This window comes from Zingiber officinale, chromosome 9B (genome assembly GCF_018446385.1).
Source record: "Zingiber officinale cultivar Zhangliang chromosome 9B, Zo_v1.1, whole genome shotgun sequence".
In the NCBI taxonomy this organism is placed as follows: Eukaryota; Viridiplantae; Streptophyta; class Magnoliopsida; order Zingiberales; family Zingiberaceae; genus Zingiber; species Zingiber officinale.
Genome location: NC_056003.1, coordinates 119,885,908 through 119,911,149, shown reverse-complemented (window position 1 = coordinate 119,911,149; position 25,242 = coordinate 119,885,908). Strand labels below are relative to the sequence as shown.

General features: G+C 35.9%; 2 protein-coding genes across 3 annotated transcripts; both read left to right on the top strand.

Annotated features, from left to right (window-relative positions):
• Positions 1–1,204: 1,204 nt before the first annotated feature.
• On the top strand, positions 1,205–4,088 carry LOC122024201 (pentatricopeptide repeat-containing protein ELI1, chloroplastic-like). Its single transcript, XM_042582763.1, has one exon. It carries the CDS (start codon positions 2,010–2,012, stop codon positions 3,918–3,920), a length of 1,911 nt encoding a protein of 636 aa, XP_042438697.1. The 5' UTR covers positions 1,205–2,009; the 3' UTR covers positions 3,921–4,088.
• Positions 4,089–7,020: 2,932 nt separating this feature from the next.
• LOC122023444 lies at positions 7,021–23,545 on the top strand. Of its 2 annotated transcripts, none has more exons than XM_042581554.1 (2): positions 7,021–7,593; positions 21,719–23,545. In XM_042581554.1, the coding sequence occupies exons 1-2, from the start codon at positions 7,190–7,192 to the stop codon at positions 23,367–23,369; spliced, it is 2,055 nt and encodes a 684-aa protein (XP_042437488.1). In that variant the 5' UTR covers positions 7,021–7,189; the 3' UTR covers positions 23,370–23,545. The 2 variants fall into 2 exon arrangements, with proteins under 2 accessions (XP_042437488.1, XP_042437487.1); XM_042581553.1 differs by having other exon boundaries at positions 7,022–7,593; positions 21,738–23,545.
• Positions 23,546–25,242: the final 1,697 nt, after the last annotated feature.

Genomic DNA, 25,242 nt, shown 5'->3' with positions numbered 1-25,242 from the left:
AAGAATTGAAGACATATCTTAATTCCCTGCCTGTGCTAGCTAAGCCGATCGGGGGTGAGTCACTTTATATTTATCTGTCTTCAACCGAGCATGCTGTAGGCTCGGCGCTTGTAAGGTCCAGCGGAGAGGAGCAGCCGGTGTATTTTCTGAGCCACATTTTAAAAGATGCTGAATCTCGTTACACCGGGCTCGAGAAGTTGGCCTTTTCTTTGGTCCTAGCCGCTCGGCGCCTTCGACCATATTTCTTGGCTCACACCATCATTGTCCGGACGAACAGTCCACTAGGAAGAGTACTGTTGAATCCAGAAGCGTCCGGACGGCTCATCAAGTGGACGACAGAACTAAGTGAATTAATTTGACATTCAATACCAGTCCCGCTCGGCGATCAAAGCGCAATCCTTGGCTGATTTTGTGACCGAAGTGCAAAGGCCAGAGCCGGAAGCTATGTGGAGAATATATGTGGATGGGTCTTCCACACGTCTCGGAAGCGGGATTGAGATATTGTTACTCTCCCCTCAAGAAGAAAAGATACACTTATTCGTCCAGCTGGATTATAAAGCTACCAACAATGAAGCCGAGTACGAGGCCCTCATAGCTGGCTTGCAAGCCGTGAGACATGTAGGGGTCGCCCTCTTCACTTATTCAGATTTTCAGTTGGCCACCCAACTCTCGGTTTGAAATCAATAATGAGCAGCTAAAACTCTATACAGAGGCTGATTTTAGAGAAGTTATTGTACAGAAGATACCCAGAGCAGAAAATCAAGCAGCTGATGAGTTAGCCAAGCTTGCAAGCTCAATAACGCCGGTCGCCATTCAACAATCCATTGAAAAAGTACTGTTAGTAGCGCACGTCGACCGGATGGAAGGCCTTACATTTCCAAGCGATTGGCGGACACCTATCATAGAGTTCCTCCGCTCGGGAGCCACCCCATCCAGTGAGTATGAAGCTCGGTTGCTAAGAAGGAGGGCCGGTCGGTTCACACTCATCGGCGATCAGCTTTACAAGAAAGCTTTCTCTCGCCCGCTGCTGAAATGCGTGAGCTCGGAGGACTCGGCCTACATCCTCCAGGAAGTACATCAAGGATCATGCGGGGGGCATCCGGGCGGCCGCTCGTTGGCCAAGAAGATCCTCTTGGCCGGGTATTTTTGGCCAACTTTACAAGCAGACGCCGCTCGGACAGTATCTTCATGCCTTTCGTGCCAGAAATATCATAACTTCTCCCACCGACCGGCCGAAGAAATGAAGGTATCAACCGTTTCATGCCCGTTCGATCAATGGGGAATGGATATTGTCGGTCCATTTCCGATGGCGACCGGGCAGAGGAAATCCAGCTCAGGACAATAACAGTATAATCCGAAAATCTTCCGGCTTAGTTTCCGTATTATTTTAGATTTTAAGAATCTTTTATGTAACTTCATTGAATTGAGAATTCGTTATGAATGTTATGATAGTATAGATAAGTGATGTCCGTAGTTATATTTAAACGAAATGTTATAAAAGAAAATATAAACAAATAATAATTAAAAAAATAGGGACGTTATAATATGATAACTACAAACGCTTACAACTTACTGCTTACTGCTTACTGCTTACTGCTATATCATAGCTCTGGGCAACATTCAAATTAATACAACAGATGATATATATTAATAAAAAAAGGGTAGATCCGCTACCTTAGCGGCCCCCCTAGTGCCGGCTCTATGGATATGGAGGGAGGTTCATGCAGGTACACAGGTCATAGGCGCATGGCGGGGTAAACCCCAGGTCATCAGTTCCTGAGAATCGACCCCTAACCATTACGTCAGAGATATCATGCGTTCATCGTCTGCGCTACGCCCTGGGGGCAACAGATGATATGTATTAATATTCAAACGAATGCTTAATATCCTATTTTAGGTAGGAATTGTGGATATTTTGTTGAAATTGGATACCATGGGTGCAAAATGCAAAATGAAATCCTCCCATATTATCATTTGGGAGAGTGGATAAGGCCGTTTCCGGTGAGATCATGTCAGCGGCCCCATTAAGCTCCGCTCTCGCTCTCGGCGGCGGCGGCGGCGGCGGCGGCGTCTCATACTCACGCGACCCTCCTCCGGCGGCGCAGCACCCTCTCCTTCCTTCTGACCACGCCGCCGCCCTAATTGAGCAATGCCGCTCGACACACAACCTCCTCCAGCTCCACGCCGCCGTCCTCCGCGCAGGCCTCCACCACCACCCCATCGTCAACTTCAAGCTCCAGCGCGCCTACTCCGGCCTCGGCCTCCTCGACCGCTCCCTCTCCCTCCTCCGCCTCACTCCCAGCCCCAACATCTACTTCTGGACCGCCGCCATCCACGCCCACGCACTCCAAGGCCTACACGGCGACGCGCTCCTTCTCTTCTCCGACATGCTTTCCTCCTCCGTCGAGCCCAACGCCTTCACCTTCTCTTCCGCCCTCAAGGCTTGCCCTTTGCGCTCGGGTCGTGCTCTCCACGGCCACTCCCTCAAGCTATCTCTCCACTCCGATCCCTACGTCGCCACTGCTCTCCTCGACATGTACGCGCGCGGCGGCGACGTCGTGTCCGCCCGCAGCCTGTTTGATGCATTGCCTGAGAGACGGCTAGTGTCGTCCACGGCCATGATGACCTGCTACTCTAAAATGGGCAATTTGGACCAGGCCCGGAAGTTGTTCGACGAAATGGGCGAGAAAGATTCTATTTGTTGGAACACCATGATCGATGGCTACACCCAGCACTGCCAGCCTAACCATGCCCTGCTATTGTTCAGGAAGATGCTACGGTCGTCGGTGAAACCGAACGAGGTCACGGTGATCTCGGTACTCTCTGCCATTGCCCAGCAGGGCTCTGCAGGGGTGGGCAGATGGGTGCATTCCTTCATAGACAACAATCCCATAGAGTTCAATGCCAAAGTGGGCACTGCATTGATCGACATGTACTGGAAATGCGGCAGCTTGGAAGATGCTCGTGCAGTCTTCGATAGCATCACTGACAAGGATGTTGTTGTTTGGAATTCAATGATCGGAGGCTATGCAATGCATGGGTACAGCCGCGAGGCCCTTGAACTATTCTCTAGACTGCGCGCAGAAGGTCTCCAACCAACAGATATCACATTCATTGGGGTCCTGAATGCTTGTAGCCATTCTGGTTTGGTTGAAGAAGGGCGGGAATTATTCCGCTCGATGGAAAAGGATTACGGGATAGAGCCTAAGATCGAGCACTATGGTTGCATAGTGGATCTTCTCGGTCGTGCTGGGTTTGTGGAAGAAGCTTTTGAGCTTGTTCAAGGGATGAAGATTCCGGCAGACCCAGTGATCTGGGGCTCATTGTTGGCAGCTTGTAGGCTTCATAACAACATGGCCTTGGGGGAGAAGATTGCGAATTTCCTTGTTAGTAAAGACCTTGCAAATTCGGGGACGTACATCCTTCTATCAAATATATATGCTGCGGTGGGGAATTGGGAAGCTGTGGGTCGAGTGAGGACCTTGATGAAGGAGAATGGAGTGGAGAAAGAGCCCGGCTGTACTTCGATTGAAGTAGCTAACAAAGTGCATGAGTTTGTTGTGGGAGACTTGAGCCATCCAAGAAGCGAAGAGATCTACATGATGTTGGAGGAGCTGAATGGACTTCTCAGAGCTCATGGCTACGCACCGCAAACTGAGCTGGTATTGCATGACTTAGAGGAGGCAGCGAAAGAGAGGGTGCTCGGAGTTCATAGCGAGAAATTGGCAATTGCCTTTGGGCTCATAAGCACTCAACCGGGGACGACAATCAAGATTGCGAAGAACCTCCGTGTTTGCGTAGATTGTCATACGGCCACCAAGTTGATATCTAGGATCACAAAGCGGAAGATCATCGTTCGAGATCGGAATAGGTTCCACCATTTTGTTGATGGCTCATGTTCTTGTGGAGACTATTGGTAAATGAACTTTTGAAAAATGGTGTCATTTGTATCCTTTCTATCGATACCTTGTTGTAGAAATATTGTATGTTAATTTTCAGCCCTGCAACTAACAAATAATATTGTATGCATTCTACTGGTCTAAAGTGGGCCGAGATGTTCTTAAAGGAGGATGCTTCTTTGACGTTTAGACTTGGATTTCACTTGGTGTCAAAAGAGAATTTTGTCGATAACTTCTCTTTTGAGCACTCTTAGTGCATCTCTTAGTTGCAAGAATAGTGTTTTCGATATGATCTTTCAACTATGGATGATGCTGCAGCCAAAATTTTGTTGTAAAAACTTATTTATTTAAACGACTGTGCGTGGATTTCTTAGAATGATTTAAGATTTGATTCTCATTTTGTGGTTGATGAGTTCTTTTGTGTGGGAATATCAGAGATGAAAAGAAATGCATTAATATTAATTAACTATTCAAGTCATCAATCAACTAAAACTTGATCTTCGTAGAATCAGTTTTGTTAACTGTTGTCTTCAATCAACTTAAAACCTTTTATCCACATCATTTTGAAACTTGTCAAATGATTTTTCTAGCATTTGATTGATATAATCTTAGTTGACTCTATCTATTTGGATTGACTCACTTTGAATAAGTTCTTATTCAATCAGACAATATTTTAAATTTAAAACTAATTCATTAGACTATTCAGTTGATTTTGTTGTAAACATAAAAATTATGTCGCTGATAACAAAACCTTAGTCGACTAATCTGTTATCAGTCGGAGGTTAAGTCGACTCCAATTGGAATAAAAACTTTTTATTTGAAAAAAATGAATATTTAGTCATGCGTTAGTTAATTAAATTATGATCCAGTCCACTCTCTCTAAATTACTCAAACACATATCCAGATGATCATATCCTCTTGACATATTTTACTTTGGTCAAAGACTTACAAGTAATAATTTTAACAAGAGATCATAGGGTATGCATCTTCTTTATTAAAGGAGTGGTACATTCTCGGTGTGTTATTCAAACATCGTCAGACATACTGACTTATACCCAATTACCCTAGATCTACACATCCTGAGAGATGTTTTGTTAAGATGTTAAAGTATAAGTCTCCATGACTAAAATGACTCAAACACCACAAGTCTAAGGAAAGTTGCACTAAACTAAAATAAAATCTTCATGACATATAAAGAATCACATGAAATCTCATAGCATGTCACATCCGATGAATTAGTTACCTTTAACTAGCATCCATATGTTAACTCTCAACATCTCAATATTTTCAGTCAGTGAGGATCAACTACTTAGTTAAGCCAAGGAGTGTAATATGTTCTAATCTCACAAAATTGACGATGTCTAGTCTCATCAATTTATCGATTAGGGAATATTTCAAATTATACATAATTACACATGATGAAATACTCACTAATTGTGATTCAATCATAATTTCTCTTTTGTTTTACTTTATATTGTGGACTTCATTAATTAAGTTTAAAATCAAATCACATACATATATAATGTACACTCAAATAATGAATTTTATTTATCAAATAAATAATACAATATCTAAGACGATTGTTTAGGACACTCTTAAATATAATACTCATTGGACACATCTAAGAGATATTATCATTGTGTATGTTATTCGTGGATGAAATTATTTTGGTAGAGATATTTGAATGAGTAAATACTAAACTTGAATTTTGATGAAAAATACAAGTAAAATATTTTAACTTAGTGAAGATAAAATATATGAAATTTAAAAATTTAGCTAGAGTAGTAAGACAATTATTAAGATAGAAAATCATGAATTACTTAGAATTAAGAGTTTTAAGTATTTAGAATTATTTTTTTTAAATGATAAAAGAGTAGATATAGATGTTATATATAAGATACAAGAAGGATAATTGAAATAGAGGAATATGTCAAATATTTTTTTTATGATAGTAAGGAGTTTTACAAAACAACAATTAGACTTACTATATTATATAAAACTTAATGTTGAGATATAAAATGAGTACACGAGTTAAAGATAAAAGTTAAGCATATTAAAATAGATGTACAGACATACAAAAATAGACAGAATAAGAAATAAACATATTTAAGAAAAAAATTAATTTTGTACTATTAAAGAAAACTCTAAGGGTGTGTTTGGTTCAAGTTATCATGTATAGCCTTAGTTACCAAGGTTATGGGGAATAAAACATAACTAAATGTTGTTTGGTTTAACCTATGTAATGCAACAAAAACTTATTTGTTTGAAGGTTTTAATGAATAACCTAGTTTAATATTTTACTATTTTACCCTTAATTACAAAACCAACCCTATATTATTATTATTATTATTATTATTATTATTATTTAAACTCTATGTTTTTTTTCTTTTTCACGTTTTTTCTTTATTTTTATGTTTTTTATTTTTTCTTTTTTTATTTCTTTTTCTTTTTTATTTTTTAAAATATTTTTTAAATTTTTTTATTTTTTTATGTTTTTTTTCTATTTGTTATGTTTTTAATTGTTTTTATTTTTTATATATTTTATAATTTTTTTTACGTTTTTATTATTTTTTATATTTTTTTTATGTTTTTCTATTTTGTATGTTTTTTATTTCTTCTCATTTTTTTTTTATTTTTAAATTTTTTACGTTTTTTTAATTTTTCTATGTTTTTTTAATTTTTTTATTTTTTAAAAAGTTTTTTATTTTAATTTTTATATTTTTCTCTTTTCCTTTACATTTTTATTTTTTATCACATTTTTCTCATATTTGAGGATATTTTGGGTAAAAAGAATCAAGAAAAACCTTTGTTTTACGAGGTTTTCTAATTCTGGGTTGCATGTCCCTTTTATTGATGTATCAGACATGAAATATTACTCGAAAATTATCGATTATCTAAATTAAACAGAGTTTTTGTTTATAATTTTAAATAGATAACCAAGATTATTAAGGATAACCCTAAATCAAACACATCTTGATGACATATATGATATAATCGTGAAGTCTATCCAGCTCCTTCAAAATTTCTTATTAAGAACACTTGCAACAAACCATCATTAAAAATATTTATATTAATTCATCAAAATTAAGATTCAATCCTCAATTATCTCAGAACTGAGAAAAACCATTGTCCTGGCCAAATCTTAAATCTGACTTGGTGGATGAAGATGTGGTCCTTGGTTTTTGTTTAAGTGAATATTGAAATCGTTGGAGCTGCCTTTTTAACAAGCAGAGAGCCCTGGTCCGGCGTCCCACGTTCGTGGTCTTCCGCCATGGACGACGCCACCTTCAATGAAGCGCATCAGCAGCATCGCCTCCTCCAATACCAGCCGATCCAAGCCTACGACCCCTCCCAGCCGATCTTCCACGCAGCGCACAGCGCCTACCACCACCAACAGCACCACCCCTATGACCTCCACCCCTCCGATTATCCCTACCGCCCCTACCACTCCATCGCTCCGCCGCCGCCAGCTGCAGTCTCCGCCACCCTCCCCGGGGCCTCTCAGATCCACGCCCCCACGGCCCTGCACGGGGATCTCCGCATGGCAGCGCCGCCGACGCATCACGGGGCCCCAGAGCCATCCTCCTTCGGTTTCTCCACGCCTCTTGGGACGAATCCCCTGGCGTCTCAAGTGCCGGCGGCGTGGACATTTGGCACGCTCGATCGGGCTGCGGTGGCGATCCCACACCCGCAGGTATGCTTGTTTCCCTAATCGCCCAAAGCTCTCCTATTTATTTCTTCCTCTTTTCTTTGTGCTGCTTTTGCCTAACCATTTCAAAAATCTTCCCTCTTCTTTATGGCTCGTTTTGTGTTTGTTTAGGTGTTGAGGTTTGATAAATTTTAGCACCAATTAGGATGCCTTCCTTCACAAAAAATAAATTCAGCTTATTCTTTGCGTTACAAAACTTGATTAAACTTCTGCTAACCTTGTCATTTGTTGCATACAGTACCCGATGTCATCAGATGCTATTTCCCCATAGAAATACTAGGTTTCAGTTTAAGCGGTTCAGTAAATGCGTTTTCCTTTTATTTTGTTTCATGAAACATGTTGACTAAGTGTGTATGAATAACCAGAGCATATGCAAATCTCAATCACCAAATATTTTTAAGTTTAAAATTAGGTATTGAACTAATTTATGTTATTGGATATCTTATTTTTAAGACTTTTTTTTTCTATTTATTATAGCATCATTCTCGTAGAAGAACTTGACCCATCAAGTGAGGAACTAAAATATCATGATTAGGTCTTGTATATTCAATACATGATTTAAGATCTTGTGCTAGGTTGGGTGACGTAGTAGAAATTTACCACTGAAGTAAAGTTTGTAGATTGGATATTGATTGACACTAGTAATCTATCATATGCGATATTGCTATTTGTGATGATCGTTCTAATGAGTTGTATAGTGTGTTGACATTTAGATACGCTTTGACATGCTTCAACAAACTGAATGCTAATGTTCTTTATTTTTTTTTTTAATCTTATTTCTTATAATTTCTATTGCTTTATTTGTAAATGGAAATAAATTAAGTAGAAGAAGATTAAATTAGTAAAACTTTGGCTGAATATTCATCTTACATGCATTGAAGTAAAAAATAAGTAAAATTCAATTTTATTTTATCCTTTTTAATTTAACTATCTAATTGATATAATGTTTTTAAATGTAAAAAATTTAAATGAAAAAATATTAAATGACTAGAATTCATTTGAATTTATCTCAGCTCATTTTAACTAATACAAGGTTTGGTTTGATATAGTACAAAAAGAATTTAATTTAAAGGACTATCTTATTGCTATATTCTTGCTAAGGAATGCAATCAGGTGTATTCAAGTCAATTCTTGATCTTAGTTTTTTGAAAGTCTATGAAAATACCTTTATTAGACATAAAAATGAGGAAGGATATCTAGGGATGTGAAAAAAAAAAGAATATTCTTGAGATTGCCAGGCAACTTTTGAGTTATAACGACTAATTATAATTGCTTTAAGTAAGGATATATCTTATTATCAAAGTAGACTACCAAGAACTATGTAGGGTCACAGGACTTGATTTATCACACATGAATGCGGTAGGGTATTTGAAAGGTTCAAGAGTATGACCAATCTTTTGTACAACTAATCCTATGTTGTAAAAGTAATCTTTCATTCATCACCAACTCTTCCATTCAATTAATCCAGCTAGCATGATTGTCATTTTCACAATTCATCCTATCTTGTAAAAGTAATATTCCATTCATTATTAGTTCTGACTCCTTGATACTCATCAACAATTTTGGAGAAATTTATTATGATCCTTTTTACAATGTCTAGCATGCCATCAGGTTTAGCTTTGAGAAGTTGGCACTTGGTTGTGATTTTGTTAATGCCATGACGGGAGCTCATGTACTTGCTAAGTCATAGATTTTAGCACTGACAACGTTGACACAACTCAATGACTCATACTTTACCTAAAAATGTTTTTTTTCAAAACTCTTTAATTTACATGCGTAGTCCAAATTGTTCTGATGGGTTTGTATGATAGTGTGGGAGGTTAGTTCATAAAGGAATCAATTCATTGGACAATTCTACTGGACTCAAATCCTGAATTTACTTTAAAGTTTTTTGAGCTCATGGTAACTATTAGTGTTTATGTTTTTCTCCTAGTGATACCAAGACTAAGGCTAACATCATTTATTACTCTTCTTGAACTGGGACTATGTAAGGAGATGGAGGGATCTGTTTCATTGGTTGTCATCACCTATAACTCTTCTTGAATTGGGATTGAGTAAACAGATGAAGGGATATGTTTTAGTGGCTTAATTGATGTTGTCTGTGTTTGTGGTTTGGGTTTTCTTTCATAATGACTCTAACAACTTGGCAAATCGTGCTTGTTGGTGGTTGGTTATGGTATAGCAGTCAAAAGAATCTGTCATGCTAATTAATAAAAGAATGCATTTCCGTCTGAATGACTACTAAAACTAGGTCTTCTATTCTATTATTTATGCAGCTCATGTCTAGATCCATGTTTATGTATATCATGACATTCACGAATGAACTTAGCTTCTCAAAAATATGACATTGTTTAAGTGATACAATGTATTTTTTGAAACATTCTAAGTTGTCTAATTTAGTTTTCATGGATATGATGTATTCATTCGTACTAGATTACTGAAGTTCCAAAATCCTCATGCTTAGCATCTTAAATGATAGTGGTAATTTCTATTGTCATCGCCAACTCAATTTTTGATATGTAATGAAAATTATAAAAATAAAATTGCATAGAAACTGATCACAGTAAAGTTTTTTTTGTGGGCTAGTATAAATTTTTTGGATGCTAAAGTATGGTTAAATTTATTTTATTTTATTTTGTTTTATTTTATTTTGTTTTATTTTATGTTGTTCTTAGTACTAGAGGATAGTGACTTTTTTAGAAAAGTTTTTTAGCAGCATAAAAGTAACTAACTATCAAAATTAAATAAAGGTATTTCTCTGAAGAGGTTGCATCACATTGAATTGATGTGAACTTGTTTATTATTGAAGTCATTACTCAAAGATCTCGATCATTCGAACTAGATTTACATTGTGAATTTTCACGTCGCTCTCTTTATAAATTGTTATGCTTTTGTTGGATCTTAACCTCATATGCAAGTTGGTTCTTACCTTTTGCATGGTGATATCCCAAAAGGGATAGCTTACATTAAAATGACTAGGAATGATTGATAGCTACAATGTTGTTGGATGAAAGGAGGCAAGATGGAGAAGTTTGGACTTTGTCTGCTATTTTGGCATGAAGGAGAACCTTGTTTTTGTTTGCATTTTGTTAAATGCTAGTAGAGGATAATGTTTATTATTTTGTAGGGGTAGTCATGTGGGGGAATTGGGGTTATAGAGATTAAAGAAAAACATTAGCACCTATTGTATTTGTTGTCATTATCCCTGCCCTTGTAAAACGTGACTGCCATATCTCGTAGAAACCTCACTATGCCTAATTGAGTTGCATTGTTTGCTACCTCTCTTCTAACGAAGGTGCGACTTAACCTCCCTTTATGCATGATCCTTCTATAAGAATCAAGTGTCTATGGCCTGCTAGCCAATGTAGCTAATCATAAATTGATCACTATCCATGCCACCACACCCATCATGTATGCCTTTGCAATACAATTCTTCCTCGGTGACTGTGAGATCGTTGTTTCTATTCCCTTGCTCACTTTACACACAAATTCCTCTCTCACGGCTCAACATTGAACGGTTGCTTTTCTATCTCACCTTTATTACCAAAATTGGCTCCTGTACCCAGTCACCATGTACCTCCCAAATACCAATTGGTGATGCCACCACTCATGTGTTGCTTCTTCATCAACATTTTCCATTTTCCATTAGCCCTAGATTAAAGTTGAATGAATTAATAGTGCTAAAATTCCTAATGTAATGTCAGTAGAAGGTTACAAAGGCATAAAAACTTAAGCTTCTTTGGCAGTAGTGGGTTCAGACCAATTCTTAATCATTTTCTAATCTTGTCAAGATCTCTAGAGATAATTTGCGGATGAATGTGGAGAATAAGACTTGGTAATGTAGTAATGAGCACTTCTTTAGACTTTTTTGTCTGAAGGGATTATTACAGTATTACAGACAATTAAGTAAGCTCTAAGTGGGTGTTGTGGGCCTTATTGGTATTAAGATGTCATCAATCTAGACTATTAAGAATTTTCTTTTAAATGGTCTTAAGACTTGGTTCATTACCCTCATGAACGAACTTAGGGTGTTCAAAATTGTAAAGGTAATCAATCGTATAATCCATCCTGTGTTTTGAAGGCAATCTTCCATTCATCACCTATGCTAATTGTTATATGATGGTATCCGCTACACAAGTCAATTTTGGAGGACCATTGTATCCTTGCCTTCAAATCAAGCATGTTAGTCTAGATAGAAGGAACATATACTTATGACGATTTTGTTGATGACATGACTTTCAACACTTATTCTCCGAGAGCTATCCTTTTAAGGATATTAATAATGTAAAGATAATGCAAAGATTTATGCTTTCCCTAATAAAACTTTTTTCTTTGTAAGAATCTTTTGACTTGCCTATTTAGTTCAGACGTTTTAAAGTTTCATGCTACAGTATGAAAGCTTAGACAACTATGATGTCAGAAAAAGTCTATTGCATGCTAGTTCATCAGCTCTAATTGTTTAAGAGTTATATCTTAGTACTTATCTATATTTATAACCCTAAGGAGATGAGATGATCTTCAGATGAGGTATCAGGCCGACCATAGTGTCAATTCTTTTCTTTTCTCAAAATGAGACTGTTGGAAGGTGAAAGGACTGTCTTGAAGACTGCATCTTGAAGATTGTGCTGCTTTTGATTTTAGTTGGGTTGGGTTAGGCATGTTCAGGTACAACTTAACATTCTACTCATAGAGTTTAAAGATGTAGGTGTTGCCTTTTCCATAATGGCTTACAAAGAGGTCGTAAAGCTAGAGCCTAACTAAAATGATGTAGATAATGTTCACAAGGAACATGGTTTGTCAAAAATTGATATCAAGATTGGAATTGGACAGTCAAAGATTTAAAGTATTGGTTGCATTGGACCAACAAAATCATAGGAATTGGAATTGATGGAAAAACGAGAAATATATATAACAAAATTATTTCATATATGAGAGTAACAATATATATCCTAAAATTTTAAAAAGAATACTTATTATATGTCATTACATATTCAATTATTAATAATGTGGTATACAAATAATGTCATATTTATTAATACAAATTTATAAATAATAAAATAGATTATAACCAGTATTAGAATTTGTAATTTTTTTTTGTAGAAAACTCTATAATGCTATATTGGTATTTTTTTAAATAAAAGTGTTATTATTAATTGGATCACTACATTTGAATTGATTTTTAGTTGAAGGCCTTTTTTTTATTTTAAGAGATTAGTGTGTTCTTTCTCAATCTATGATTTCCATAATAAGCTGGCTCTACTGACACCGAGTAAGAGAAAGATAGGTGAGTCTTTTATTTCTAGCGAGTGATAGAAGTTGAATAAGTAATCCTTTATCTAGTGGCGGTGAATCTTGAGCTACTACAAGACTTGGCTACTTAATAAGACAACAGAGACTCTTCTTATATGAGTTCTCTAAGAATTAAGCTATGACTAAGGAAAAGACTAAACAACCAAGTTTTTCATGGTAAACTCAATTTGAGAAATTTTCAATTAATTCTATTAATTTTTTAAAATGTAATCAAATCAATTTCTAGATAATTTCTTTGAACCTAAGGTTTTTTCTCTAAATTTCTCTTTAATCTTTATGACATGCTAATTTCTCAAGAAAAATTATATCAACTTTTATTATTGGTGATCCAAGTTAGGCAATCCATATCAATCTGACTAATTTTGCCAACTATGTCCATCTCAATAAGGATCAAACACCACTACTTCAATGTGAGTCATATCTTAGAAATGGGCTATGTGGAAACTGTATTCATGCATTTTCCGTTGGTAACGATAAGCTTCCATGATCTATTATCATACTTTGTATAAGTATGAAAAATACTAGTGCTTTTTCATGTGTCATTAGTAGTGGTTGTGAACATGAGGAAGTGCAAGCGCACTGTATGAAATTCCATAGTCTCTGCTTCACCTCTCTTGGTTATCTCTAGGTTTAACCTCCTTATCATCAGTTCCTTGAGTTGGGAAGGATGTCGGGAAGGATGCTATTTTATGTGCTGGATAGTGCTTCTTTAGCAAAGACTCAGGGGTTATTTTGATTCCAAATGGCCACTGCCCTGCTAATTATAACATTGTGCATTTTGGTTAGGGTTAATGCTAATGGTAAGCCTCTTTTATCTTGAAGGGGTTCATAAGTTGATTTCTCTAATTGTAGTAGTGCTCTATAGGGAGGTATTAGTTAATTTCTCTAATGGTGACAGTGTTGCTCTAAAGGGTGGTACATTGTTGATCATGAGACTTGATTGTTCAATGGAGAATATTTTACGAACTATTTAAATTTATGACCTTATCACAAACCTCAAGAATAAGTTAGGGGCAAATAGTTTAACTTGTTTTTGGGTTTCTAGCCTAAGTCCATTAATGAGATGGATGAAGGTTACTCTAGAGTCTAGCTTATGATTGCAAAGTATCTATAAGCCCTCAAATTTACTTTAATTCTCAATTACACCTAAGGAGTCTGATACTCAATTACACCTAAGGAAGATTGTTTTAAGTTTATTCACATGGGCTCTTCTCAGTTTTTTGAAGTGTGTCAAAAAAACTTTTAAATTAATTTTTATTTCTTTTTAGTATAATGTGTTATAACTTTGGCTCCTACCGTGGTAGGGTGATGTTGGATACTTTGTGAATAATTTTTCAACAAGACATATGAGTTTGACCTTCTTAAATTATGTTTGGGCTATGTTGTTCCAATTAAAATAATGCTCCATTTCAGCTCCTTAATCTAGAAATATGGTCGGGTCTTATCAACTATCGAAACTAGGAGCTTTAATTTCAACTAGTTAGGTAGGGTCTCACTTTTTCCTGGTCTAGGTTGGTTTTCAATTTCAGTGAGTGATCTTCATGTGGAGAATAATAATCTTGATGAATATTTTGCCTAGGTAAAACTAATGAAATTAGAGTAAGACAAAGGAGAGAGATCAAAAGACCTTGAGGCAAGGGATCTTCTTGTTAGAAGCATCAAGAAGACAAAAAGGAAAAGGGTAGGCTTAAAGGACATCACTAACAATGTTGATGCTTGAATCTGCAACCCACCCAAAGGGAGATCATTCATAGAGGCAATGATAGGGGCGAGCTACAGTCTAGACCTTGAATGAGGCAAAAGATTTATGGGAATGTGATCCAAATCAACCAAGAATCACTTTCTCCTATGAGGAAGTCATAGGCTATGGCCACGGTAGAGGGATTTATTATTTACTAGTAAATGTATTAGGAAATAGAGTGAGGTTACTAGTGCCGTGGATATTGAAAGGAGGTGTGGAACTTGATAGACATTAGGCTTGATTATTTCATAGGAAAACTTCATTATTGAGATGATAAAAGCTGTGGGAAAACATAATTTTGTAACCATGTACATGCTAAAATATTTCATAAATTATGGGATATGATAACATAGCTTGTTTTCATAAGAATATTCTTTTGTAGATAAGTTTGTCTAGAAAACTCTAATACAGTTTTTAAGATTTTTATTAGAAAAGTCTGTTATTTTATGAGCATTATTTTATGAAGAATAAGTCATATTATCAATCTATAAAAAGGGTTAGGGTAAATCCTAAAACCCTACCCTAAATTTTTAATTAATATAATTTTTAATTTTCAACATAATATCAATGTCGAAACTTGGTGATTTGGTCTTAGTATTAGTTATCCTTTAATTCACTATTATCCTCAAGCTTCAACATCGCTCTCATTCATGAATCATTTGCATTTTGATAATTGGTTTGGTTCTTCTCTCCTTATTCTCTCCTTACAAATATGAAGTTAATTTTTTTCCTTTTTTCTTTCTTTTGTATTCTATATTTTGTTCCTAATTTATCTTCTCTTTATCTTCATATTCATGTGACCTTAAGGTTCTGGAAACAGTCTATTGCAAAATGTAAGGTAAGATTGTGTACAATTACCCAATATGGTCCAAGCCTTCCCCAAGATCTCGCATTGGCGGGAGCTTCATAAACCGGGCTGCCTTTTTATCTTCATATTCTCTTAATCTTATTTTCCTTTACCTTAGTTCTTCTACTTCGTTTTTTCTTATATCTTTTGTTATCATTCCCTTATCTTATTTTTTCGCTTTCTCTTTCTGTCATCACCTCTTAACCCTAATTATGTGTATATATACACCTAGAAAACCAAAAAAGGGTAAAAAAACAAAAACAAAAAATCAAAATTTCATCTTTATCCTCAATTAGAGAAATACCTCGGCAACATAAATCTTCTTACTAATGGATGCAATATTTTTTCTACCCATTAAACTTGACAATGATAACTTTTGTTTTGGAATGTGATTTCTCTCATTGCTTCATGTCCAAGATAACTTCTTGGTTTTTGATTTTGTGTTTATCTCTATATTCTTGCTCCTCGTCACTGTTATCTTCTAAAATCTTTTTTTTTTATTCTCGCCTTTGTTCTTTTTCCTCTTCTTCTCTAATTTTTTTCTTTTCCTCGTGACACCTTTAATCATAACCCTAAACCAATAATCTTGTAATTCACCTTCATTTCCTAAATCAATAATCTTATAATCTTGTAATTCAGCCCTGGGGCTACGGTGCAGCGAAAGGGTGTCAAGTTATCACCTAGGCACTCGCGGTTTGATCCCCAGCTACAATGCATTTGTAGGGATTTTTCCTTCAAATGGGGTGTACAACTACAAGATCCTGGGCTTCTAGGTCGTCCGCTGTAAGCGTTTCCCGATTTACTCTAGTGGCCGGTGGGAAACTTTTGTGGGGTCGGGCCGGTAGCCCCAGGTTCGGTGTTACCTGGTTCAACAATAATCTTATAATTCACCTACATTTGTCTTCTCCTTCTCTCTTTATTATCACACATCATTTCCTCCACCGCATTCTCTGCACATCTATTGTCATATCTACCTTTTATTATTTTATTCCACCATCATCATTACTTTATTCTCATCCAATCCCAAATTTTTCTTGTATCATTTTACTCACCTTCATAATTAGATTTTTTTCTCTAGTTTCCATCATTGGTGGTTGATCTTACCCGGCCTTCATTGCTTATTTTTCTCATATTCCTTTTGCTAGCCTCCATAGCTTAATTTTTCTTTTTTCTCGGCTGTCATTTCGAAATTTTTTTCTTTTTATCAACTTTCATAACTAAATTCCTTTTACTAGCCTTTATAATTTGATTTTTCACTTTTGCTCGACTTTCGTTGTCAATTTTTTCTTTTACTAGCCTTTATAGCAGGATTCCATTTACAACCTTTATAACTAGTTATTTCCCTTTTGCTTGACCTTTAATTGCCAACATTTTCTTTTATCATGGTGGCAAAAAGGCAAATACGCTCACCCCAGCGCCCCCGCCAACCCGTCCCGGCGTCCCAGGGCCAACACGGAGGAGGAACATTTTCTTTTATCAACCTTTATAGTTAGATTTTTCTCTTTTAGTTGGTCTTTATTGCCAATTTCTTTCTTTTATTATTCTTTATATCTGGATTTTTTCCTTTTTCTCACCTTTATTGCTGATTTTTCTTTTACCAGCCTTTGTAGCAGAATTTTTTCCCTTTTTGCTCAGCATTCATTGCCATTTTTTTTCCTTTTACTAGCCTTTATATCTAGATTCTTTTACTAATTTTCGTAATTAGATTTTATCATTTTACTCAGCCTTCATTGCCCCTTTTTCCCCTGTCTATCTCTCACTTGTTTTTTTTTTAATAAATTTTGACTTATAAAACGTTACGTATAACACGGTTAGAAGAGTTCAAAAAATTTAGGTCTCTTTGGTAATCTTGACAACTTTTAGGTACTTGTTTTTTGGTCTACTTATTCATATATCATTTGTCTTCCAAAATCATGGGGTTCAAGAGTCCAATGGAAACACTCTCGGCATTTTATTCAAACATACACACTACAAATAATCTTGTCCCTAGGATGTTCGGGTTATTCATCAACTCAGAAAAAGGTTACAAGTGTTATCATCAAGGGGAGAATTCCACACTAGAAGATAAGAATATGGATTTCTTGGATGACTTGTCATTACTTCCAATGTTTTAAGTCAATATTAAAGTTCATGTCAAATCCTATGTCTGAACCTGCAGTTGAACATGCGTCTGATAGTGCATCTGAACCTGTACTTGAAAATACCAACACAGTCATTGAAAATTTGAGACTTGACAAGGCACAAGGAAGAAGATGGTTGTCCTGAACTAATGCAAGTCCAAGAATCAAGCTTAGAGACTGAGAAGAGACTGAGAATGACTTTGATGTCAAGAATGTAAATTTGTACAGAGAAATGGAAATAATTTGGAAGCTCATGTTGTGTTAAACCTTATATGAACTTAAGCAATTACTACGGGCAGGAATTTATGAGAGTTATGATTGCCAAGGGGATCCCACATTATTTATTATTGGGTTTCTTTAATGGAATCACTATGCTCTTAGCATATGTTGATCATATAAGTGAGTGAAATGATGTGGTTCACTCTAAGCAAGACATTTTTATCCCCTAATAGAAATAGACAAGTAACATGCAAACCTGCTAGGCTCCAATAGATCCAAATCTCAAACTTGCATGATAGGGAAAGAAGCCGTAGTAGATAAGGAAATGTATGAATGACAATAGGAAAATTTATTTGTCTTATACACTATTAGATATAACATATGCAATAAGCATGATTAGTCAATTCATGTAGTAAGTGTAATTAGTTAATTCATGCATAACTTAAAAGAACCTCATTTGCAAGCAACTTACCAAGTATTACAATATCAAAAGGGAATGACTCAGGAGTGAAGGTAGCCTTGGTAACTTAGGACCTTATTGTTGGTCATAGTGCCTCACTAGGAGACCATTCCTAATGTCAAGGAGATCTTAGATGAGTTATAGGATACAATTCTTGAACAGTTTACTATACCCTGCTACCCATCCATATCCCCACAAACAAAAATTTGTTTTGAGATCATAGTTGTCGTAAACCTTCCACACTACCACATGAATTCGTGTAATGCATTGAACTAATAGGTTAAAGGATACTAATAGGAAGACTTTATTAAGGAAAACATCAATCCTTGCATCAATGACATACCATTAACAAAATCATCATTAAGTATTGGATTTCTGTATCTCTAGACTCAATAACATGTTTGATTTGTTATTAGGAACCTAGTGATTCTCTAAGTTCTAATTGTGTAGTAAATACCATCAGATTGGAATTAGCATAAGTTATAAATGGAAGATTGCCTTCAAAACACAACGAGTATACAAACAAATAGTTATACCTTTGTATTTCAAATGCCTCAAAGGAAATAAACAAAACGAGTATATGAACAAATAGTTATGCCTTTAGATTTTCGAATGCCTCAAAGGAAATAAACCAAGTCCTAAGACTGTCTTTAGGAAAATTCTTAGCAGGCTACTTTGTCGACACTTTAATATACAAAACTTATGGCACCTTAATTAGAGCATATGTAAATTGTCCTTGATACCCTTCGGATTGAAAAGTTATATGTCAATATTGCTCATTTCTACAGCCTCAAGTCATCTTCCTTAGGTTCATAGTTTCTCCATCAGGCATCCCTACATATAGAAAAAAAGGAGCAATTAAAAATTGGCTTAAACTCACCACCACCTAAGGAGCTCAAAGTTTTCATCTCTTTATGACCTCTTACAAACGTTTCTTTAGGGATTATGGTGCCTGTCACAAGTTGTGTCAAGAATGGTGAGGTTTATTAATCTAAACATGTCTTTGTTTCCTTTTAAGAAAAGATGATTAAGGCCTATGTCCACATATATCTGGACCTTTCTAAACCACTCATTTTAACCTTTGATGTTTCTAGTGTAGCAATTGAAGGAACTCTAAGCTAATAAGGACACCATATTACCTTATTAAGTGAGAAACTCAATGAGACTTGACAAATATGACTCTACATATAACATAGAATTTTACATTATTATCTACCCCTTCAGACATTAGTACTTCTTACATCCAAATACAAAAGAAGTTGAACACTAAATATGCTAGGTGGCTAAATTCCTCCAGGAGTTTACTTTTACCTTAAGGCACTATCGTGGGGAGGACAATAATGGTTATATAAAGGTGGTTGGTTCTAGTATAAATGGGCTCATATAAAGATAAGATATGGTGTAACATATTTTTAAAGTGTTTGGATCATGTCATGCATGGCTAACCTTGGCTTTATGATCTCTTTGTTACTCACGACGAACAAGAAAATAGCTATTTTTTAAACACAATAGCCAAAATATCAGAATGTATCTAGCTAAGCAAGGATGTACCTAGCTAAGCCCAGTAAACCAAAAGCTCAAATCTAAGTCACCCATTAAAGGGATCCAACCTTTGAAATAACTCTACCACATTCTTACACAATCCAAATTTGAAAAGAAAGGAGATGGTATCATTAGTGAACCAATAGCTCCTAGTGGGCCCTGCGAAACTCAAAACCAATAACATTCTCATAGAACACTTTCCTAAAAACTCCTTCAAAAAGTTTCATGCCCCCTCTTTGGGTCCTTTCTAAGTTATGGAAAATATTAGTGCTAATGCATATGCCATTAATTCATTTTCAATGTTGAGAACTTACTACCATATCGATATCCATTTAAGTCAATTCTCTTTGTTTGTTGAATTGCCTACAAGTTATATACTATGAGTGTGTACTCCTGCGCTCCTATTAGTGACATAATCTTCTCCTCATATTAAGTGAATTATGGTCTCTCAAACAGTGATTTCTCTAATAAAAGCACCCACACGTACCCAGCCCATGGGAAAGGACGTCCTGAGACTAAAGACACTGGGATTACCAAGGATGAGCGACAACACCTTACCCCCAAGTTGCACAAATAAATAAACCAACAATTGCCAATCGACCAAAGAGATGCCTTTGCTTTGCACCTATATGTGGTATATGGTGCCACTGAACTTGACTTGGACTCCTCCACCTCTCACTCGACAATGAGGAGTTCTCTTTGGTTGTTGAGTTCTCTTTAGTTGAGGAAAATGACTAAGTAAAGAATTTCAATTTTACTTAAATTATTTAAAGTTGTCCAAGTCATTAATTTTTATAATTTGATGGAAAATTAAAAAAATGATTTTTATATTTAGAAATAAGTGGAAACCTTTTAAAAAGGTTGTTTAATTTTTTTTAAAGAAAAGTATGCTAATGTTTTATTAGGATAGGCTAGTTGTATTGTCAATCTATGAAAAGAGGTTAGGATCCCATGTATTTGAGTTAATATAGTTTTTAATTTTCTTTTTTCTAGGTGAGCTTTTCTATGTGCAAGCATTATTTGTTCATTGTGTTGCATTAGCGAGACTCCTGAGATGCGTGCAATCACTATGCTACTGTTGACGATGATGGCGGTGACTTTGTGAGACTACTGAGATGCACATAACCACTCACGAACTCTCAAGACACATGTGACTACTCTAAGAGTGCTTGCGACAACAATGACAACTTCTCAAGCCTCTTGAGATGCACACAACCACTCCTCAGTCCTCAACTGCTCCTAAAACCCTCCTTGACCTTATCACCGCCCGAGACATCCTCCATATCCTCTTTGTGTTCAGAACGGGTGTTCCACTTGTGTTCTCTCCTTTCCTTGTCTTTTCTTTCGATGTTTGCTTTGTCACACCTCTGGCACCAACACTCGAGATGGGTGGCACTTCTCCAGCCAGCCGGGGGTAGAAAACGTGGCTTGGCCTCAGATTTCAAATCTCAGTTTGGATTAGTTGAGATTCTCAACATTTCAAATACTGCAACTAGAATTGCTATTGCCATATCTCAATGACTCAAGTAATAGGGAGCCAATATATGCATTCCTTTCTTATTATGGACTTGACATCCATTCTTGGATTGTCCAGGACTTTCATTATTTTGTGTTCTTGAGTCAGTCTACTGTATACTTCTCTACATTATAGGTTTTACTGATTCTGGATTTTAGCCACAGGAATCTTTTTTTTTTGTACTCTTTCATGGACATGAAAATTTTTGTTCCTTCCTAACAGATTACTTCGGCTCACTGGCAATTGCAGTCAACTCGTGATTCTATTTTGCTGCATCTGCTTATATAATGCATGTTAGATTAAATATTTTTTATTTTCTCCAACACAACAACTCATTTGTTTTTTTCGTAAGAAGCTTTGAAGTGTTTCTGCAGGTGGGTGGTGGATACACACAAAGGGGTGGTGGTAGAAGAGGTCGTTTTTCTTTCCGAGGTGGCAGAGGCAGAGGCAACGGCAACTTCAGCCTCAACCCATCCAAGCATGGTGTTGGTGAACCTTCCTATAATGGCAGAGGGCGAGGACAAGGAACAAAGGGTAAAAGGGGAAGTAGTCTAAATCACCTGTCCATAACTAGCCAATCGCCAAATCCTGCAATAGTATCGATGACAGGATCATTGTCGGTTGTGGATGGGAATCCCACCCCTGCAGTTAGTGCAGCGCTACAAAGTAAAGTACCAATGCAACCTCTCTTTCCAATTGCTTGGTGTGATATTTGCAGGGTGGACTGTAATAGGTTAGAAGTTCTGGAACAGCACAAAAATGGAAAACGACACAAGAAAACTGTGCAAAAACTCCAAGAGATACAAGCTCAGCAGAATCTGATGGCTGATCTACATTCTAATTATGTAGGCAAATCTGAATTACTGTTCCCAAGCATGGAAGGGGCCAATCTTCCATCTCTGGCTGAAACAAACATATTTTCTCATCTAAGAGGAGAGAAAATAGTGACTAGTGCACCTGTTTCATCTGGCCAAGTTGGTGAAGCTGAAAATGCAATTGCAATCTCTGGGAATACCAGTTTTACACTTGAAACTGCTCCAACTAGTGAGACAAACATAAAGCCTACTCCATCGGTGACTGTTGTATCGTCTGAAGTTTCTGAAGCAAACAGATGTTCTGCTGCATCAGAGAGTCTAATGCCTGCAATTGCAGGAATTGGTCACAAGGTGGAACCTGAAGTTCCATGTCAGACTGTTGCAACACAATCTGAATCTTCAAAGGAAGAGAGAGCTGAAAAAGAGGCAACAACATCAACGATGCCAGATTTTATTGATGTTCCAGATTGTATTGATGTTCCTGCAGTAGAGGGACGTCGAAGGATTGCAAGGATGACTACTGGACGTGGAAGGATGGCAAGGATGAATAATTATGACAGAAGGCATGGCACGAAGAAAAGAGCAATGAGCTATCAGCTGGATGGAAGGCGGTTGAAGAGACATGAGGTTGCAGGAGCTAGAAATCAAGAGCGCCAAAAGCATCAACCTATGGTTTGCACTGTATGCAATGTTAGGTGCGATACACTAGCTGTATTTGAGTGTCATTTGTCTGGTAAGAAACATATTTCCAAGATCAAGCGATCTCAAGGTCAAAATACAGTTTTCGGGCGCATAACCGTAGATATTCTCCCCAGCCAATCAACAACTTGTGCGCCTCAAGGTCCCGAGCCACTGTTCTATGGTCTTTTGAGTCCTGATGTATTCCAGAAGGCGGCGGGTGTAGCAGAAGGGGCACAAACAGAAGCCATTGCTTTCAGTTCTCAATCTCAGCAGCAGCAGCAGCTACAACCTGAAATTGTTGCTGTGGGTTCTCAATCTCAGCAGCCGCAGGTACAATCTGAAGGCAGCATTCCATCATCCAAGTTACAGGAGGAAGCTACAAATATGCATATTAAAGGGCTACCTAGTGTTCCGAAGATCGAATCAGATGAACCTTGCCAATTGCCAGACAGTCCAAAGGAGCTCGACCCCACTGGTGACTTCTTGTTCATGCCGACTTTGTCAAAGTAGATGCGCGCATCATATATACTTTTTGGATGCTCCAGTTCGGTTATTTATATCTGGATCTTTTGTTGCTTAGAGCAGGTCATTTGGCCAACTAACTTATCTCAGGTAATTCTATTTCAACATATGATGATCTGGTTCCTTGCCAACTCTGTCTTGTTCTTAAAATTTAGTTTTTCTTAGTCTTGTTGGATTGATTTTTTTTTTAATATTTATTGTTTGCAAAAAAAAAAAAAAAACAAATAGTAGTTCACAATTGGCCATGAATAAATCTGATATTTATTTCAGTTTTGTTGACAAATACTAAACATTTCTGTAACGATTATACTTTTTGTTCTTTATTATTAATGATTAGAACATATTTTTATTTTTTATATAGTTTTTTACTTTTATTGAAATAAAAGTGTTATTTAATAGGTGTAAGAGCCACTTATCTCATAGATGGATGGCAACTTGAACCCAAGTTGAAATATTAAGTATTTTTAAAATTTACGTTTAGAACTTTTTTTTTTTTTTGAGGTTAAAACTTTTTTGTAAAAATCAAATATTACCTCAAATTATACAAAGACTCAAAAGTTGAAGGTTTAGCGTTGTTTATAACATAAAAAAATCAACTATTTTATTTTAATCAAAATTATTATATATATATTATATCAAATTTTTTACAATTTGATTAAAATTGTTTAAAATTTATTAAAATCACATTTTAAAATAGTTATAACACGAACGGTTACATAATTAACTTAATTACTACATAGATATAACTGTATTCTAAAATTTTGGATATTAAATCCTAAATATTATTATATTAAAATATTTTTTAATTAATTTGGTTAAAATTATTTTAAAATAGTTACAGTAACTACTTAATAATTGCAATATTATAATAGTATTGTATTAACTATTATATATTCTAGAAGTTAAGAGTAGTTATTATACTTAACAACTAATGGTAGCTGTAGCACTAAAATTAAGTGTTGTTATAGTATTGCAGTAGTTAATCAATAGCTACTATATGTTATAGTAGATAGTCATAATTGCTACACATTATAGTAGTTAGTCATAATTGTTACAATAACACTAAAAGTAAGGATATTCTCGGGATAAATATAACGGCGAGTGCCTATTTAATACTTTTTTAAAAAATAAAATATTCATTTAATGTTTTGTTAAATGTGGGTTGTGTTGTCGAACTGACCAACCCATGGTGGGGCGGGTTGACCTGTCAAAAACCTATCATATGATGAGGCAGGGTGGGGCTAGTTAACTCGCCATTAAAAAAATTCCCAACCCAATTCAAGACGGATTGCGGGTTAGGCAGGTCAGCCATGAGCCCATAAAAAATATAAAACATTATATAGAAAAGGTTAAAAATTTTAAGTTTGGATTGTGAATTAGGCAGGTCAAGCCTACGAGCCTATTGAATTTTTCATTTTAGGTTTATATTTTAGAAGAAATTTTTTTCTCAACTCACATGTCAATTTGAGCCCACCACGGATCAACCCTCACAGGTCACTAGTTCAAGTGGGTCGACCGCCTAGATCCTCATTTAAATTGATAAAATTTTAATTTAATCTATTTAAATTATTTGACGAAGATAGAGCAATCTAAATTGACCACTCTAAAGGTAAGTCATTTTTTTTATTATTCTTGTGTAAAATTTATTATAAAATTTGACAAATTAAACTAATATAATGTTTTTTTAATGCTTAAAGCTCAATTTATTCAATATATCATATATTACTATTTATAAACAAGATTTTTTTATTGTTTTAATTTAGTATGCATTCAATTAAATCAAAGTCGGAATGGAACCAGATGGCCGGCCATCTTAGCATTAGTCAAGTTAAAAGTTTAGATACCTGGTGAAGCTTCCCTA

Bases quoted from the DNA above. Each gene is read 5' to 3' on its own strand.
- LOC122024201 (XM_042582763.1), top strand. From the start codon at position 2,010: ATGTCAGCGGCCCCATTAAGCTCCGCTCTCGCTCTCGGCGGCGGCGGC.
- LOC122023444 (XM_042581554.1), top strand. From the start codon at position 7,190: ATGAAGCGCATCAGCAGCATCGCCTCCTCCAATACCAGCCGATCCAAG. The intron at 7,594-21,718 runs GTATGCTTGTTT...TTTCGTAAGAAG, and splicing joins TGGCGATCCCACACCCGCAG to CTTTGAAGTGTTTCTGCAGG.